General features: G+C 51.8%; 1 protein-coding gene across 1 annotated transcript in view; it reads left to right on the forward strand.

Annotated features, from left to right (window-relative positions):
* Positions 1 to 19376, forward strand: part of FRMD4A (FERM domain containing 4A) — a 316596-nt gene that overhangs the window by 286237 nt on the left and 10983 nt on the right. Inside the window, 8 exon segments of the mRNA XM_077758468.1 lie at positions 1145 to 1373; positions 3888 to 3944; positions 6191 to 6428; positions 7340 to 7507; positions 9429 to 9563; positions 9566 to 10047; positions 11616 to 11712; positions 13393 to 13464. Coding sequence (XP_077614594.1) covers positions 1145 to 1373; positions 3888 to 3944; positions 6191 to 6428; positions 7340 to 7507; positions 9429 to 9563; positions 9566 to 10047; positions 11616 to 11712; positions 13393 to 13462 — 1476 coding nt within the window. The 3' untranslated portion in view covers positions 13463 to 13464.

Here is a 19376-nt window from a genome sequence, read left to right on the forward strand (position 1 = left end):
AAATAGTTTATTGTCAAATTAGTTTCCACATAACACTCAGTGCTCATCCCCATAATCCAGTCTGTGTCTTGATGGAGGCTCGGGGCCTGGTGCGTGCTGCCCCGAGGCAAGGCTTTTGTCTCCTGCCCTTAATCTGGACGATGTGATGGGTTCCCACACGATTAGGTTGATTAGGTTGATTAGGTCTGTTCTTGTCAGATCTTTGCAAGGCTGTGGATCGCCCGGGGCAAGGTGCTTGTGTGGCCTCCCCGGCCTCGCTGGCAGGTACCCGGAAGGTACTGGAAGACCCTCTGAGGGAGCCGCAGAGAGGCAGCAGGTGGCTAGCCCACCTTCCCTGTTCAGCCGCTGAGGCCTCTGGGCTGTTTTCTGGCAGCCACAGCCTTCTCGCTCTGCTTGAGGGCGTATTCATCCATCTGCTCCTTCAGACCCAAATACGGGGTGCAGGCCGGAGGGAGGTGCCCCGGGGAAGGAGGGAGGGTGCCGCCGAACAGTCCCAGGAGTCGCAGCCAGGCTCCCGTGCCCTCCCGTCCACACCCCACAGCCTAGAGCCGCTGCGGCTGGCAGGTATGGGTGAGGACTGCGGGAGCCGGGGGTGGGGTGGGGGGCTTGCAGCAGGGAGCGGGGGAGCACGGTGTGTCCCAGCACAAAGGGCTCACAGTGTGAGAGACAGAGGGCATGAGTGGGAGAACGGGGTGTCACACACGTGCGAGCTCCTGCTGGCGAACACCGCAGCCCCCGGCCCGGGATCGTGAGAAGCGCCAACCACAGAGGCTCTGATTTTCCACGAGGCCGTGGTGTCTGTGAACCCTGCCGTGCAGACGGCTGCAGTGGAGCCAGGTGGCCCCCCAGCCTGCAGTGGGGGGCCTCTGCTTCTCACTGATGCCGCCAGTGTAGCGACCGACACTTGTCTCCTAAACATAACAGGGGCCAGGAGTCTCCGAAGTGGGGGTGCCCGGGGCGCTGGCCGCCAGAGGTTTTAGAAGGGCCGTTGCAGGCACAGGCAAGGTTGGGGCGAGGCGCTGGGCGTGCTGATTTCCTAGCGTGCTTTTCTCCCAAGGAGTGGGGCTCGCTGGCCTGGGGGCGGGGGCGGGGAGGCGGTGTCCCCTGCCCCGCATCCCACCGAGTCCGTCTCTCCCTCCCACAGGAGGCTGAGCTGGAACGCCTGGAACGGGAATTTGCCATTCAATCCCAGATCACAGAGGCCGCCCGCCGCCTCGCCAGCGACCCCAACGTCAGCAAAAAGCTGAAGAAACAAAGGAAAACCTCTTATCTGAATGCACTGAGGAAGCTGCAGGAGATCGAAAATGCCATCAACGAGAACCGCATCAAGTCTGGGAAGAAACCCACGCAGAGGGCTTCGCTGATCATCGCCGGTCAGTGCTAACGAGGCCCGCTCGGGAGCCAGAGCTGGCTCCCGGCGTGGCCTACGCAGGGTGTTTCACACCCCGTGCCTTAGTTTTCTTTGTCCATAAAGTGAAGCTAATGTAATAAGGCCTGGGACCAGATAGGGGCCACACATGAAGGGGATCCCATACACTGAGCTGCCGGGACCCCTGTCCGCTGCGGGTCCCTGAGCCTGTTCGGCCGCGAGCCGCGCACGCTCTCCTTGGCCCTCATCGGGGGCTGGGTTCCGCTAACCGTGCCTGCCCAGCTTCCACCACCCGTGTCTGGAAGGAAGGAGGGTGGCTGGCGTATGCTGCAAGCCAGCACCCCCGCCAAGCCTCTGTCCTCTTCAGACGGGCTGTCCCCGAGAGCCCCCCAAGCTGAACCCCGGGGCTGGGCCGCCCCCCTCTCCTTGTGTAGGGCCCTGAGCTCCAGTGAGGAGGGGTTAGAAGTTTGGGTGGTTCTGCTTGGCAGATGCTAGAAGGAAATACCCCCAGTCCACCCACAACCAAGTCCCCCAAACTGTTTTAATCCTTCTTTCCCATGTCAGCAAAGTCTTTGAAACTCACGTCATGTATTCCTGCACGGTTCACGCACATTGAAAATACTTGTCCGGGAAGATAGAAAGTGGGATGGAAGTGACCAGGGGCTGGAGGGGGAGGCGGAAAGGAGAGTTAGGGTTTCACGGGTACAGGTTTTTGCTTGGAAAAATGACAAAGTTCTAGGCATGGATGATGGTGATGCCGCTGATCTGTACAGCTAATAATGGTTAAAACGGTACATTTTACGTTGTGTATGTTTTACCACAATTACATACGGATAAGTCAAAAGCATTTATATGTATAACATATATAAAGTATAATCGTTAAGCGGCACCGGGGTGGCTCATTCGGTTAAGCGTCGTCCGACTTTCGCTTAGGTCATGATCTCTCAGTTTGTGGGTTTGAACCCCGCGTCGGGCTCTGTGCTGACAGCCAGCTCAGAGCCTGGAGCCTGCTTTAGATTCTGTGTCTCCCTCTCTCTCTCTGACCCTCCCCTGCTCATGCTGTCTCTCTCCCTTTTAGAAATAAATAAAAACATAAAAAAAAATTTTTTTAAGAAAAACAAGAGACCGTAAAAAATCCTTCTAGAACTTTGGAGTACCCATCTTTCCCCATCCTGCCATCTTGTCCTTGGCCAAGACTGTTACTCGCTTGCCCATTTTTAACAGCTGCAGTCAGGCAGCCTTTCTCTGTCTGATGCCTTGTGGGGACTCTCTTGGAGAGTCCCAGCTCTGCAGAAACATCCGGCACGGGCACCAGAGCCAAGTTTGGGTGGGGCACCACAGGGGCAGAGCTGTCCCTGGCCGGCCCCGGAAGAGCCCGGTTTCCCGGCCCGCCCGGCACGGGCCATCCTGCGAGTGGCAGGAGCCATGCTTACACAAGTGTCCGTCCTGGCCGCAGGCGGTCCCATCCAGATCTGCAGCCACTGTTTTTAACTCCTCAAGAATATACCCCCATTATTGTGCTGCTGCCTCAAAACGTTTCTGCCACCCTTGAATTAGAGGAATAATTACAGCTCTTAGTTCCTGAGTCTGGTGTTTTATTTCCATTTAAAAAAAATTTTTTTTAACATTTTTATTTTTGAGAGCAAGAGAGAGTGTGAGTGGGGGAGGGCAGTCAGACGGGGAGACAGAGAATCCCAAGCAGGCGCCAGGTTCTGAGCTGTCAGCACAGAGCCCAACGCAGGGCTTGAACCCACGAACCACGAAATCATGACCTGAGCCAAAGTCAGATGCTTAATCAACTGAGCCATCCAGGCGCTCCTGGTGTTTTGTTTCAAGAGCTAAAACCCTGAACCTGGAACTTCAGACTGGGATCTTGGCTCATTTTGAACAGAGTGACTCCAGACAACCCACTCCTCCTGGGGGGACTCAGTTTCCCCAGATATTACGGGAGGGAGGATTATTTTACTGGCTCCCTCTTGGGCACATTCTCATGGTTCACTAGTATCTATAAAAATAAGCTTTGATGAGACAGAAGCTGTATTTAGCAGCTTGTATTCGCCACTAATGACTCGAGAAGTTTATGGAGAAGACCTTTATTGCCATGAGACCAAAGCCAGGCTCTTACCCTAGTTTCACATGTATCGAATACATAGCCGTTTGCTGCCTTTGGGTCGGTTGAAACATGTCCCGAGAGTGGGCCGGGACTATGTGTGGCTTAACCAGGCCGGGCGGCCTTTATCCGGGATATTAAGCAGCTGAGCACGGCCAGGGCCTGTGAAATGAGAGTGCAGATACACAAAGCCTGGTGCATCGCAGCGTCAGGAGCGAGGGACGAGCTAATGACACACCCCAGGGACCGTCAAAGGAAACGCCAGCCAGCATTTCAATTGTGTTCCATGTGTTCTCTCTGGGTAGAAAGAGGAGGATGTGGGCTGGCCCCAAACATCTGGTTTTTACAGATCGGGCTTTGTCTCAGGGATGTGCCCCACTCATAGACCCTTGTCTTTTGTCTTCTCAGATGGAAACATTGCCAGTGAAGATAGTTCCCTGTCAGATGCCCTTGTGCTAGAGGACGGTAGGTGCTCCATTTCCTGCCTCAGAACCCGGACGCAGTGCGGCGGGGATTGAGCAGTGTGTAGCCCGGCACAGCCCGGTGGAAAGGCCAGAGCCAGGCTGAGGGGCCCGCAGGTGCCCCGCCAGTCCCCGGTCCCCAGCGCCACCCATTTGTCTGGGAGTGGGGTGGGCACCGCGTCAGCCCAGGTCTGTTAGAACTTCGGTATTTCCCATGGCCCAGAGATCGGAGGCGAGGTCCATGGACGGTGTTCTGTTTTATAGTTGCCAAAACCACGTTTTAAAAAAAATTTTTTTAGCATTTACTTTTGAGAGGGCACGCATACACGACGAGGGGAAGGGCAGAGAGAGGGAGATAGCGCGTCGGACTCGAACTCACGGAACCGCGAGATCATGACTGAGCCGAAGTCAGATGCTTACCAACTGAGCCACCCAGGCGCCCCACGTTTTTAACTAAACACCATGTGCACTTTCCTTTTGAGTATTCATAGTTTCTGGAGGAAAGTATGGCCTTGGGTTGGATCACAAGTCAAAGATCGAAGCCCGCTAGCAAAGCCTGGGAGTAGCAAGAGGAAAAAACCCCTCCATACCTTCCTAAGAAATCACGAAAACCAAAGAGAAGGTGTCCCTTTAGATGCCTGGTCAGGCCTTAAAATTATCTTACTATTTGCCACTGACCTCAGAAAACCCAGCGGTTTATCAGCATATCTTGGGAAATTCTTAAAACAACAGAACTGATCCCTCGAGACCATCCCAGCATCGCACCCAGGGGTAGAAAGAATTCCAGGCGCGGGAGCCGCTCTGAGAATGTTCCTGTGGGTTTAAACCAAAACTTGGGAGGCCGGGACATTGACGGTATGGAAATCTATTAAGTGGCAGTTAATTTTTTTTTGTCCTGTAGAAAAACCTCAGGTGGGCAGTGTAAGTGGCTGTTGAGACAGAAAAACCTTAAAAGGTCCGCCCAGCACATGGTCCTGATGTAATTGCAGGATAAAAGTAATTGCTGTTGATGTGGGGAAAGGCTGGCAGGTTATTTAGCCAATGGTCTGGGCCCTGCTGTTAGCCGTCAGGTCGTGATATTTTTATTGTCAGCATCGTTTCGAGGGTGGGGAGGAAGCCAGGCTGCGGGCGAGCAGGGAGAGGGGTTCTGAGTGTGAGCGACCCGGTTAGTGACATTCCTTTGTCACAGAAGAGTCGGAGGAGGTACATGTTGTAGTTAGCTTATGTGGCTGCATCATGTGTGATCAGTTTCCTCTCGTGTTCCAGACCCCCAAAGGGGCATCATTGCCTCACTTGGACCCCCATTCCCGGGGGGCCCCCCCTTTGCCCCTTCCAGGGGCTCTTTGCTTTACTGATTTGAGGGGGTGGGCGCATAATAGATGCCGGGTTTCAAGGTTGGGGGCTATGGTAAGGCTACGAATTGGAAATGGAGTGGGGGGCCAAGTGAAAGGTGATTGGAGCTTTCGGGGTTTGCTTCTGTGTATTTTTTTCCCTTCAGACTCCGCCTTCTGCCTTCACAGTGAGCCCTGAATTTTTCCTCCCCCCAAACCCTCTGCTCACTGCTGTTCCCGCACCCCCCGGTTCACGCAGATTATCTTCCTTAATCCCTGCTTCATCCCTCTCTTGCCCACTCTGAACCCTGATGGGTGACTAGCTCTCAGGATTTTCATCCTGACAGCTCCGTGCTTGGGAAGTTCCAGAGGCTTCCTATGGCTTTCAGACCAAATCCCCACTCCTCAGCCTGGAATGAAAGAAAAGCAGAGAGAGTAGATGCCTAGAGCCACCAGCAGATAATTACACACAACATACATAATTCTCTTTCATTTTTTTTCTAACAAGTATTTATTGAGCATCATTCCAGGCACTGAGGTGCTAGAAACGAACACAGCAGAGCCCTCATGGAGCTGAAACGCCCCCATAGCAAATTAGACCCTTACCGTCTATTGACTGAACACTTGACAACATGATAACGGCTATGATTTGCTGTTTGGTGTGAAGCAATCATTTGCTGTTGGGATTTAATGGTATTCAGGCTTCACTCCATCTGTAGCTGATCCAAAGTGAAACTTCTCTCCCCCTTGAAGGCTGCTCGAAGTTTAGGTTTGCTTCGTTCTGGTTTGACTTATCTTGGCAACTTGAGAAGCCATGGGGTGTGCTCACTGAGTGGACAGAGGCCTGTCTNATGGGTGGGTCTGTCTGGGTCGGTGGGAGGGACCCTTGCTCAGTTCGTCTCTCTCCATCTCTGTGCAGAAGACTCTCAGGTCACCAGCACACTGTCCCCCTTACAGTCTCCTCACAAGGGACTCCCTCCTCGACCACCGTCACACAACAGGCCCCCTCCTCCCCAGTCCCTGGAGGGACTCCGGCAGATGCACTATCACGGCAGTGACTACGACAAGTCCCCCATAAAGCCCAAAATGTGGAGCGAATCCTCCTTAGATGAGCCTTACGAGAAGGTCAAGAAACGTTCCTCCCACGGCCATTCCAGGTGAGCTGGGTCGGGGAGATCACGTGAGGTCGCAGGGAAAAACAGAGGGCTGTCCCAAATAGCACCCACAAATTGCAGAATCTCCACCAGCTTCCTCCTCCCTCCTGGGGTGGCCTTATGACAGTGCTGCGCTCACAGCGCCCTCTGCTGCTGACCCTGTCAAGGTGCAGCTCGGTCATGCCAAAGGGAATGGGGGTATGGGGCTCACAGTGTCTGGGCAGATGGTCTTGATATTGTGAAATGAATGAGGAAGCCTTAGGCAGCACCGCTCTGAAAAGGCAAGAGAGAGTCTAGTCGTAGGAATTCCAAAGCAGGTCAGGACCCTACACCATCGTCCGGCAAAATTCCGGGGCCCGACAGCTGTAATCTTAGCTGCGTGCATTATCAGCTCCTTACTCTGCTGATACTGCAGAGAGATTTTTGGAAGGCATTTTGGTCTGTTTCTCTGTTTTTCTCATTTCCTTTAATTACACCCTTTAAAGCTCCCAGTGGCTGCCCAGACAGGTAAATATTTGTCTGCTGGAAAACAGAAACGGTGGTTGAGGGCAGGGACTTCACGGAACAGTCCGCTCCCTGTTATGCACAAGGCTGATGAGGGTTTGGTTTTGTTTTGTTTTTTAAGATTTTATTTATTAAGTAATCTACATCCACCAGGGGGGGTTGAACTCACAACCCTGAGCTCAAGAGTCGCATGCTCTCCTGCCTGAGCCGGCCAGGCGCCCCCACCAGGGTCTTGGTTTCACGCTGTGGTGAGGGTCTAGGCCAAAGACCCCCACCCACTCCTGGGGCAAAGGCTGAGAGGCCAAATAGGAATCTGAGGGGTGGGGGGGGCGTCCCAGGTGCACTCTCCTGCTCCCCGGGACGAGGTGCGGTTGTGTGTGGCCGTGACCAGCCCGGTCTCTGGTTTGCAGCAGTCACAAGCGGTTCCCCAGCACGGGGAGCTGCGCGGAAGCCGGCGGCGGCAGCGGCTCCCTACAGAACAGCCCCGTCCGCAGCCTCCCTCACTGGAACTCACAGTCCAGCATGCCGTCCACCCCAGACCTGCGGGTCCGGAGTCCCCACTATGTTCATTCCACGAGGTAAGTATCCCAGGGCTTTGGGCCACAGACCTCCCTTGGTTAATCCTGGGCATTGCCAGCCCCAGACCGGCCCACAGAACCAGTGAACTAGGGTCAGGTCTGAGCCAGGGAGGTAGGTTCTCGCCCCTGTGAAGCAGGGTGAAAACTCCAGGCCGGCAGTGAGCCCACGTCAGCTCTAAGATGCATTCGTATCCCAGTGTCTTGTCCACTGGGCAGCAGGAGTCACCTGGAGAATCCCCAGACTTCTGGAAACAGTGGGCATGCAGACTGTTTCCAATTTTTAAATTCTTTTTAAGTTCATTTAAGCAATCTCAACACCCAACGTGGGGCTCGAACTCCGGACCCCAAGATTGAGAGCCACATGCTCTACCTACTGCACCAGCCAGACACCCTATGGAGGAAGCTTTCCTAATCCAAATGGAGGCAGGAAGGGCTGGCCAGATGAGCAGGGATCATGCTGGAAAGAGCATCACCTCGCCCTGATGGGGGGTGATCTTTATTCTGTAGTCTTCATGTGTCTTCCTGCGGAGGCCGCAGTTTATCCTTGACTTTTTAATGCCCCAGGGTGTAAATTCGCTCGAGAGCAAAAGGAACTGGCAAAAGTGAAGCAGTGACTCACACCTTCATTTTCTGAAACGAGGCAAAACCAAAGCCATCATTTCATTTGATCAAAACCTGATTGCATAGGGACAGTGCCCCAAAGGATGGATTTGTATTGGATAAGTTTGAGCTCTCCAGGCGCGAGACTGTCTGATTGATTCTTCCAAGTCACAGATAGTTACCGCGTGCCTGTATGCACCAGGTGCCACCGCAGGGGGTAGAGCAGTGGACAAAACAGACCACACCCCAGCTCTCGGTGGACTGACGTCTTTGTAGGGGAGAGTGGCAAGAAAGAAAAATGTATGTCACGTGGTGATAGGCACTTAGAAGAAAAATGAACCAGACGGGGGGCTACATAGTGAAAGGAAAGACTATCTGTTAAGTGAAGCATCAGGAAAGTTCTCTCTGATAAGGTGACGTCAGAGTAGAGACCTGAATGGATGGCGTAGCAGGTTCTGAGGCTGTGTCTGGGAACAGCGAGGTCAAAGTCCCAGGGGCAGGCCTGCACTTAGCATGTTCCCCGGGGGCTAGTGTGGCCAGAGCAGGTGACGGAGAGGGTGGGGCCAGAGAGGAAAGTGAGGACTAAGCCCCGGAGAGCCATGGGTGGGGACTTCACATTCTACCCTGAGTGACAGAACGGGGCTTCCCTCTTCCTGTACTTGGCCAGTGGGGCCACCCTGGATGTCACATGTGTCGTAGCATTGTCCACCCCTGTGCCATGGATGGGTGTTGAGAGTGTGGACTCAGAAGCAGAGTGGATCATAGACAGAGTGGGGGCCTGGTGAGTAAGCGTTCGCATCGGTCTTCAGCGGTACCGTCCCAGCAGCCTTCCGTTGTACAGTCTGCGCGGACTGGAAGCGAATGGAAATCTGTTGATGTGCGTTTCCGAACAGCATTCGGTTGGAACCTGTGCAGTGCACCACAAAGATCCGCAAAGAATGGGCATTTCCTCTGATTTCACGTAATACTAGAGGAGAGATTTTCTTGGTTCTCTTAGCATCTATAGAATCTTATTCTATGGTTAAAAGCCAGGCTCTTAGCATGTGTTTTCAGAGGCCACCTTTCTGTGCGCGCCGCCCTCTGTCCCGCCCCCTCGCATGATGGAGCGTCCAGTCCAGACATCCGCGGTCCCTCCCGCAGCTTGCAGTCACCCGGCAGCCCTGCGCCTACCCAGCTCTTGTAGATGCGGTTCGCTGGCGGCTCCGGGCGGCGGGTTCTCCCCTTGCCTGGGTCCCACGATCGCAGAGCCTGCGCCCGCCCCGTCCCCCCAGGCCCGCCCCACCCCTGGCTTCCCACACACCCACCCGCCGTCTCCCCGCAGGTCGGTGGACCTCAGCCCCACGCGGCTGCACAGCCTCGCCCTGCACTTTAGGCACCGGAGCTCCAGCTTGGAGTCCCAGGGCAAGCTCCTGGGCTCGGAGAACGACACGGGGAGCCCCGACTTCTACACCCCGCNCTGCACAGCCAGAGCCAGCCCAGCTCGCAGTACCGCATCAAGGAGTACCCGCTGTACGTGGAGGGCGGCGCCACGCCGGTGGTGGTGCGCAGCCTGGAGAGCGACCAGGAGGGCCACTACAGCGTCAAGGCGCAGTTCAAGACGTCCAACTCGTACACGGCGGGCGGCCTCTTCAGGGAGAGCTGGCGCGGCGGCGACGAGGGCGACGCGGGCCGCCTGACGCCGTCGCGCTCGCAGATCCTGCGGACTCCGTCGCTGGGCCGCGAGGGCGCCCCCGACAAGGGCGCGGGCCGCGCCGCCGTCTCGGACGAGCTGCGCCAGTGGTACCAGCGCTCCACGGCCTCGCACAAGGAGCACAGCCGCCTGTCGCACACCAGCTCCACCTCCTCGGACAGCGGCTCCCAGTACAGCACCTCCTCCCAGAGCACCTTCGTGGCGCACAGCAGGGTCACCAGGATGCCCCAGATGTGCAAGGCCACGTCAGGTGAGGGGGGCACGGGGGGGCGGCGCGTTTCCAGGGCCTCCGGCCTTTCTGAGGTTAATTCTAGAAACCTGGCTGTCAGAGGGTGAGACTGGGGGCCTTCCGGTCCCCTCCTTCACGCCCTCCCGTCCCAGCCCAGGCTTTGCCCGTGACAGAGATCGCAGAGCCAGTGGGGTAGCACCTCCGACCTTCCCCAGCGCGCGGGCCAGGTCGTGCCCCCCACTTCAGCATCCTAGGTAGGGACGCAGACCTTCCCTCCTGCCACTTGTAAGGACAGACGTCAGAGAAGCTCCGTGCAGACGTGACTCAGGGTTTGTTCCAGTCTAAAGTGCACCTTTCCCCTGGTGAAGAGACCCTAGTAAGTTACAGACCCGAGTGACCCCTTCCAGAGGGACGCTTATTGCAACCATGGCCTTGGGTCCTGGAGCCCTGGGGGACTTGGCCACTCCTCCTGGTGACCGACTGGTGGTGGGGGGAGGGGGAGCTGCTCTTGCGGCCCCCTCTCAGGGGTGTTAGGAGGTGGCCATAAGAATTTTTATAAAAAGCTTTCAATACCACAATACTGCATCTCAAAGCTTTCGTAACCTACTTAAGCGCTCCCTCTTCTTCTTGTACTAAGAGCACGGAGCGGTGCCAGAATGTAAAAAAGCAAAGGCTACTTTCCCTTCCCGGTCCCTCTGTGGGGAAGAGCAGCGGTGACAGCCACCCCCAGTGCTCAGCAGTGACCCGCAGGGCTCTCAGCAGGCACAGAGGGGGGCCGTGCGCCCGAGGTCCTGCTCAGACTGACCGTAGGGAAAGAAAGGGGAGGAAGGTGAGACATCATAAAATGATTTTTAAAAATAGAAGAATAGAATGAGAGTGATCACACAGAAGGGACTCCAAGTCAGGACCTGACTTGTGATGGGAAAGAGTGAAGTAAAGGTAAGGACCAGAGGGAAGGACAGAAAATGGGGTTCACCTTTGGGAACGGGAGGGGATTCTTGGGCCTTCCAGTGAATCGGACAACGAGGAGGCTCTAGGCCTCAGGGCTCCCGCCTTCTGTCCCCTGTGTCCCCAAATGACATATTCCAGAGAGGAGAACACAAGTGATTCAGGCAGTCACGAAAGAAACCATGGACTCTGAAGGTCCTAGAGCCTTCTCCATGTTCCTCCTCTATCTATACAATAAGCCCCGTGATACTTGGCCGGGACTTCCCAGGAGGATTTCGAGAAAGAATGAATGAATGCACTGCTCGCATCACTGAAAGCCCCTGAGCCTCTCTCACTGCTGGCGGCGGCGGCAATGGTCTCCCGGGAACATGACTGTTTCCCTTCTATCAAAACTGTAGCACTTGCCTAGTGATTAGGCAACTCCTTGGGGACATATTTTAGACGAGAAATTCTAAGCAGCTGTTTCTGAAGTTTACTAGTGAAAAAGATACTTTGGAGAAAACAGAATTGGCCAAAAGTCGGGGTGGGGAGGTGGGGATGTCCCCCACCGTGACCCTGCCCCGGGCTCCCCTCCGGCATCTCTGGACAGAAGCTCCTTCATGGGTCTTACCCCCCCACCGACCCCTGTCCCCTCTCCACAGCTGCCTTACCTCAAAGCCAGAGAAGCTCAACACCGTCGAGTGAAATTGGAGCGACGCCCCCAAGCAGTCCCCACCACATCCTAACCTGGCAGACTGGGTGAGTCCCCTGTTCAGACCTTCCGCCCCCTTCTTCCAGGCTCTAGAACGATCGGCTTTCCTCACCAGTTAGGAAGAATGTCATAAATACCAGATCCTAGTTGACAGAAGGGTTTACCACCAAAAACATGAGCGTCTGTTCCTGGGAAACCCCTTTCTTCCTGTAGAAGCTGCATGAACGCTCTTACCTACTCTCTGGCTCCTTTCCATCCCTGTCCCTTTAGACAGGGCAGTTCTCTGGGCTCTCTTTCCACCCTGGCCGTGGCCTCAGGGACGTGGGGAAGGTAGGTGCCGGAAGTCAAACTGGATTTTGGGCAGAATTCCAGGCGGCATTTGATTTGCATTCAGATTCTATCAGGCGGAGGACTTCAGGGGGCGGCGCAGGAAGGGGAGAGGGGATTTGAGCTTCACTTGCTTCTCAGTATCCCCTCCCCCCTTCCTCCCTGTCCTGGAATCGGGATGTGTCTGGAGGAAAAGGGCAGGAGGCTCTGAGCGCATCGCTGTCGCGGCCCCAGCTGCCAGTTCTTAACCAACAAACCCAGGGGATCAGGGGCAGGTCCCGTGAGGGCTGTCCGAGGTGACCCACAGCAGAGGAGTGAAACCAACATGCCCTTCCCTTTACAGCTTCAGATGTAGGCATAGAGCATGTGGTCTCGTGGACTGTTAGATGTTCTGACCCCTGCGGTCCAGCAGGTACACGTAAACCGCTTTCCTCACAACTCCTGCCTCTCCTGTTGCTCCTGAAGTGTCCCCTCTAACTGGGGGTTACGTTCTGTCGCGCCTGCTGGGTCAAGGCGTGAGGGATCCCTTGTTCCGGCTCTATTCAGTTTCTGGTTTGCTGGAGCGTCTGTGGGGAAGCCTGGAAAAAGTTGACAGCTGTCTGTGAGTTGAATGATCAGAAATTGGCTCCCCCGACTGCATTTTGGGCTCCCGTGCCTGGCAGACATTTTTGTCCCTGTAAATTAATCTGGCGACATTTTAACCCAGGTTTGTGGGGCTTTAGTATTTGACGGAAGAGAAGGGGAGCTGATGTTTAGGGAGTGCTTGCGGTGCACTCAGAGGGAGCTCTTTCTAACATAAATAAGTTTTGTATCTTCCTCACTGCAACCCTGCAAGGGAAAGATCCGGATCTTCCAGTGGTTATAGATGAGGCTCAGAGAAAGTAAGTGCCCCGCCCAGGGTCCCCCAGCTGAATGAGGCTGCGTCCTCTGACCTCCAGAGTCTTGTCTTTTTCCACTGGCCAGTGGTTCTGAGTGCCGGCAGCATGCGTGTCTGGTGCTCTGGGATCTTGTTACAAATGCAGATTCTCAGGCCCATGCATGACTTACTAATTTGGAGCAAGTGAGGAGTCTGGGCAAATTGGGAACAGATATTTGGGTCCTTGAAGTATCCTTTTATCAGATAGAGGAGGTGGATGGTCATAAACAACCAGTAACTGTTCTCTGTGATGTGATAAAAAAAAAAAAAAGAGAGAGAGAAATAGGGAAATACACTAAAGGGGTCTTGGAATCCGTCCTAGGGCTTGAAAGTTCTGTATGACTTACAGGGTCTGTCACTAACGCTTGGGTGTATAGTCAACTGATCGTTCCACTGTATTAATAAGCTACTAATCATGTCTGTGTCAGTTCCTCTCTTTAACATGACCTCTCTTCTCTTCCTTCTTCTGCCTGCCTTTGTTCAGAGAAGCAACAGAAAACTCGCCCATTATGGATGGGTCTGAGTCTCCAACTCACCAAAGCACTGATGAATAGAGGTACTGTAAGGGCATGTTTGGGGTTCCCAGCCTGCCCCCCTTCACTGTTCATGAGTTTGTGGGCTCAGGGCCGCTGCATGTGTTGCCCTGGTCCACACCATCATTTCCAGAAGCAACTTCTGAATGGTGTGGAAGCCATTATTTTTATGTCGTCTTTCTAGATACGTGTGGAACTCTGTGTTTGTATGTTTTTATATCGGATGTTAGGTATTCCCAGACTCCATACAGATACTGGCAGAAGCCTTTACTGGTGTAGGGATCAATGTCCCTGAAAAGAAGAGCATCCTACAGTTTTCACCACAAAGCACCTCAAACAGACTAGGTTGATCCAGTCACCTGAAGGTCGCCCCTGCTTTTATCCAGCATTCCTGAGGGACAGATACTCTGCCAAATGTCCTGCTTTCCAAACTGTGGTCCATAGATGGGCATCACCATCCTTTCTACTTGGGAGCTCATTGGAAATCTGGACTCCTGGGCCTACTGAATTTGAATCTGCATTTGAATGAGATCCCTGGGTGAATCAAATGCACATGCAAATTTGCGAAGCACTGTAGGGGATATCAAACCATTGACACCTCCTCTGGCTCCCAGGGACCAAAATCTGTCTCGTGGATAAGACGTTGAAATGTAAATAGCCATTCAAGGGTCAACTAAAAAGATAAGGACACTATTCAGAAGTGGACAAAATGTTGTAAACTTATCCAACCAAAAAATTCTGTGTTCCAGGAACCATGCTGGAGACCAGAGTTCCAAGAGTTCAAGTTCAAATCCATACCTTGAACCATTTATCAGGAGCCATGCTGTGAGAGTGAGGAAGTGCAGGGCGTAGGTATTCAGTATTCTGAGGGGATGATCTGGTTTCAGGGCACTACCTCTTGAACTTGGGCCTGGACGGAGGCAGGGTGCGGCGCATGCAGAGGAGCAAGCACACAGATGTTTGGTAAACACCCAAGAGCCTCATTTTGCTATAGAAAAAGAGCCAGACTTCCAGCTCAGAAGTAGGGTGAACGAGATCACGGGACAGTGTGGAGTTGGCAGATGGGGGTGAGGAGAACGCAGGCTGAGCCTGTGAGTGGAAGATGCTGTTAAACAAAATTCATCCGAGGCGATCTGAAAGACTCGATTGGTTTTATTCACCATTTATGAAGGAAGCAGTAACTCATCTCGCAGAAGGAAGGAGCGCGGAGGAGCTATAGGAAATGAGACTTGAATAGCCAGGAGGAAGAGGGAACAAGGAAGCTACGGGAGCCAAAAATCAGTTGGTTATTGTCAAGTCACTCCCCGTGAGGGGTGGCAAGGGTCTGTCAGACGCCCTAACTGGTCAGGGGATTCCTGGGTGCCTGGTTTAAGACTCCATTTCTGGGCGAGCTGAAACAGAGAGGGCTGTTTGGTGACGTGGGGCTTAGGGTGAGTGACTAACATTTGGGGATTCTCTTGAACACTTCCCTCCTTTTGATCCGACTCTCAGCCTGAGAGAGGGGCTGACAACCCACTAAGGCTCCAGAGTTCGCGTGGTGAATGTGTGTGTGGTATTCACAGGTCATGACGTCACATTCGTTCTTTCCGTTAGTCATTCTGTTCCTTTTCTGAAGTTCTGTTCTTCAGGAGATCATTTGCTGGGCGGTTAATGGCTGCGAACATGTATTGAAAGCTTTTCAGAGAACAAAGTCAGCGAGACGACTGTCAGTATAGCAGGATCATGCCCACTGTCTAGAGTGCAGGTTTTTACTGTTTATTTTTTAAAGAGAGCACGTGAGTGGGGAAGGGGCAGAGAGGGAGACACAGAACCCAAAGCAGGCTCCAGGCTGTTGGAACAGAGCCCGACACAGGGCTCGAACTCACAAACTGTGAGATAATGACCTGAGCTGAAGTTGGACACTTAACCAACTGAGCCCCGCCAGGTGCCGCTGGAATGCACTTGGGAGTCATGGTCCCCAAAGAAAGACCCCACTGAAGGAGTCACTTTCTTAAGTCAGCTGGCTTATCTAGTGATCATGTGTAGCTGAGTGTCCACTCCCCCAGAAAGGTCTATCCAAGTGCAGCAAGTGGTGGGGGCCACAGCGCCCCATCACCTTGCCCAGCGGAACGCTCATCAGGGGCTATCTTACCATCGAGAACAACTTTGGCAGAGAGCCTAGGAAGTCTTGTTAGGCAGCTGTTGCCTTAGCAGCGGATTCTGCAGCCTCCTCAGGAGTGCAGGACAGGTTCCTCGTTGTAGCCTTGTGTGCACTTACTCCTGTCCTGGGGGGTTGGATCTGTCAGGGGAAGCCAACTTTGAATCCTTCATAGTAATTCCTGTTTAAGTCGAAGGCTTAGGACTCCACAGAGCAGCACCGTGGAGGCCAGTAAAACTGGGGTGTCTGTACACCCCACAGGCGGTTTTATTTGGTTACCCTTCCCTTGGGTCCCTTTCTTTGAATAGAGCCTGGGTCCAGCCCAGAGAAACTGAGCACTGGGAATCGGGCAGAAGTTGTGAGGGGCAGAACCATGGGATCACAAGCACTGTGGGAAATCCAGTCTTTTGGGGGTTAGATCACCTTCCGTCTGCAGTGGCGTGAGCTCTGTGAACAATGGCATTACGTTTACAGGCCGCGGCAAGGAAAATGGTGGACAAAAGAATCATGAAGACCTCTCATGGCATAAGTATTAGAGAGAGGATGGTCAGAGAGGGAACGAGGAGCGGAAAGGAACTTTCTTACCCCACTTGAGTTTGAGGTCCCCAGCTTTTGCACCAGACCCAAAGTCAGACAGAGCCTTCCACAGTTGTAAAATAGGCACCCCGGGTCCAACACCTTCTAACTTGGCTGCAGGGTCAGTGGTCCCGAGCTCTTGGGAGGGTCCTTTCCCTGAGTCTCAGTTTTGCAAATTCATCAGAGTAAAACAGTCAAGTGTCTGCAAACGACAAAACGCTAAAGATCTGATTGCAGTTCACTATAAGGGAATTGATGAGGAGGACATTTGGCTACGTCTGTGATACACAAAATGTACAGATAATAACTGGGTATATGAATAACACACCAGGACGTATCAGATTTCCAGAAACTTCATACAGTTTCAAGACCATTTGTACTAATAACATGACCCATACTAATAATCTAAGAAGGTTTTTATCACTTATTTGACAATGCTTCCCATGGAGGCAAATAAACCTAATTAGTATACCATCTTGTCTAAGGTGAGAGAGAGTGTTCCCAGGGACACTCTAGGGAAATCCCAAAGTTACCTTAAGGTCAGGAAGACCCCCTTGAGAATCTGGTTAGGAGAAATTGTTGAAACATCAACAGGTTTGAACACAGGACTAAAAAGGATCCCAGGTCGTTATGAAATAATACTTCATTATCTATCTAACCACAGTGACAGGATGTTAAAGGCCAACAGAGAAAGCGTCCTAGTTGTGAACAAAACTTAGCTCTTTTAATATTGAGAAGACTGGGTTTGCTTATGTGATCGAAGACTTCATAAACACCACATGAAGCACACAGGAAATTCTTTTGCTACGACACACAATCTTTGCTGCATAGGCAGATTACTTAAAAGAATCTTCCAGTCCTTTTAACCGAAGTCCAAATTCTACTTTTTGCACCAGGGTGCTTTTGATACTAAAACTCATTGGGGTGGCTCGGTCGGTTAAGCATCTGACTTCAGCTCAGGTCATGATCTCACAGTTCGTGGGTTCGAGCCCCGCATCAGGCTCTGTACTGACAGCTCAGAGCCTGGAGCCTGCTTTGGTCCCCTGTTCACACTCTTTCTCTCTCTCAAAAATAAACATTAAATAAGAAAAATTTTTAAAGCTTATTAAAAAACTTAAATCCATTCCCATCTTAGCCAACCTGACCATGTATCAAATCCCCTTCCCACAAACCACCTACCAATTTTCAGATCCACTCAGATTTTGTTCCATGGAACAAAAAATTGGTAGGTGGTTTGTAGAAAAAGAATCTTGGGAAGGGAATTTGGTATGTGGTCAAGTTGGCTAAGAACAACCAATCATTTTACCTGACTACTTTTTATCCACACTTGTTTCTTTTTCTTATTTATAAGTAATTTTCATTACATTATATTGAGGACAATTCTTAACCCTCCGAGGGTTAGAATAGGCCCATAGGCCCAAATATCTTTTATAAAAGGAAGTGAAAAGTTGATAAATCTGTGTTCAGTAATTACTAACATTTTAGTATTTTATTTGGAAATTAGACAGTCAATGGAAGTCCATCCTTTAACTTAGCTCACTGTAACTTTCAGGTTTCAAGTGACTGAAAAGATTTTGCAAACTTTTTTTTTTCTTTAGAGAAATAGAGTGCAGGGGAGAGGGACGGGGGGAAAACAGAGACTCTCACGCAGGATCTGTGCCCAGCACGGGGCTCCATCTCACGACAGTGAGATCACGACCGTGAGATCACGACCTGAGCCAAAATCAAATGTCACATGCTCAACCGACTGAGCTGCCCAGGCCCCCCTGGAAACTATTTTTTAAGTAGACTCAGCATAAGCATAACTATTGTTGAAAAGTTGATTTATAAACTTTTATCGTACTTCTAATTTTCTTGTTCTTAATTTTTACTCAAAGTCTCATGAGCATTAAACAGCTGACTGTCCTCTTAAATTGTCTTTTTGGTGACAAATTCCGTAACAGAGAACATGAGCTTATTTGACTTTTAGTTAACTTAGGAAGAAAAGAATCCTTCTGTTTCATGCTGGCAATTCTAAAGACATGCATTTTAATGAAACTAACCAACTTAAACTAGCTTTCATGTACTGAAGATTACCCTAAACCACACGAACCTGAAAAACATTTGGGTTAGTTTTTATTATTCTTAGAGTATACATAATCTGTATAGCCCTTGTCTGTCTTTAAGCCAAATAAACAGAGCCCTTGGCAAATTAATTTTGGCACTGCCATCCAGGGGCAGAGAAGATACACACGTAGGGTGTGCGTACAGACACTTATAAAATCATAGAAACAGATACAAAGATCTTAAAGCTTTTGTTTAAAATTTTAGCCATGAGACAGGTGAAATACTATAAAACTCACCTATTTATAAGAGAATTGGATCCACATCATCCTTCTGATAAAAGAGTAAGTTAAGGTGACAAACTTTTCACCGATACTGGTGAAGACCAGAGCTTTCATTTCCCTAGTTTCTGAAGAACACCGTCTCCCGCCTTTTTTCCCCTCTGATAAGAACAACCTTGATTCCTAGAGAGGAACAAATAGAACACTTACATCTCGATGGCACAGAGAGGAAGAACCCAAGTTCATTTAAGAAGTAATACTGTTACCCTAAGGCCAGAATTTTACAGTACCTACAAGCCTCTTCAGGTGGGTAGGGGAGGTGTGGGGATTGGTAAAAAATGACAGGAGGGCTTTGAATTGCTTCCATTTGAATTGCTACATTTCTGCTCTTGTGAAGACTTGATTGGTAAGACCACTACAACAGTAGTTTTTAACTTCTCAGAATTGGGCTGCAGCCTGAGTGAGATCACAGGCTCACCCCCGTGCTGTCCCCACTGGGTCGCTTTCAGCCTGCTTCTCTATCTCTAGGAGAAGATCTTGATCTAAGATGGAAATCTAATTTAGAGCTGTTGGTCTTTTCCATGGTTTTCTTTCCCTCTGGGTGCATAGCTTCATTTAGTCTAGGAGGGGGAGGGTCTCAAAGAAAGTTCCTGTCAGGCCCTGAATGACAGCTTTCAATTTAAGCAACGTCTGACCATAGAGCTATTTTAAAAATCCATTCATGGGTCCTGTGCAGTTTCAGCTGGGACAGTCAGACGTGCAGTCCTGACCCCATGCACGCAAAAGGCATCCTCAGGGTGCGAAGCCCACTACCATCCCGAGATGCAGAGCCGTTCCCAAAGGTGGCCAACAGGAAAACAGCTGTCCCCTGGGGGGGGGGGGGGGAGGGGGGCGGCGA

This window comes from Crocuta crocuta, unplaced genomic scaffold (assembly GCF_008692635.1).
Source record: "Crocuta crocuta isolate KB4526 unplaced genomic scaffold, BGI_CrCroc_1.0 scaffold32, whole genome shotgun sequence".
Taxonomy (NCBI): Eukaryota; Metazoa; Chordata; class Mammalia; order Carnivora; family Hyaenidae; genus Crocuta; species Crocuta crocuta.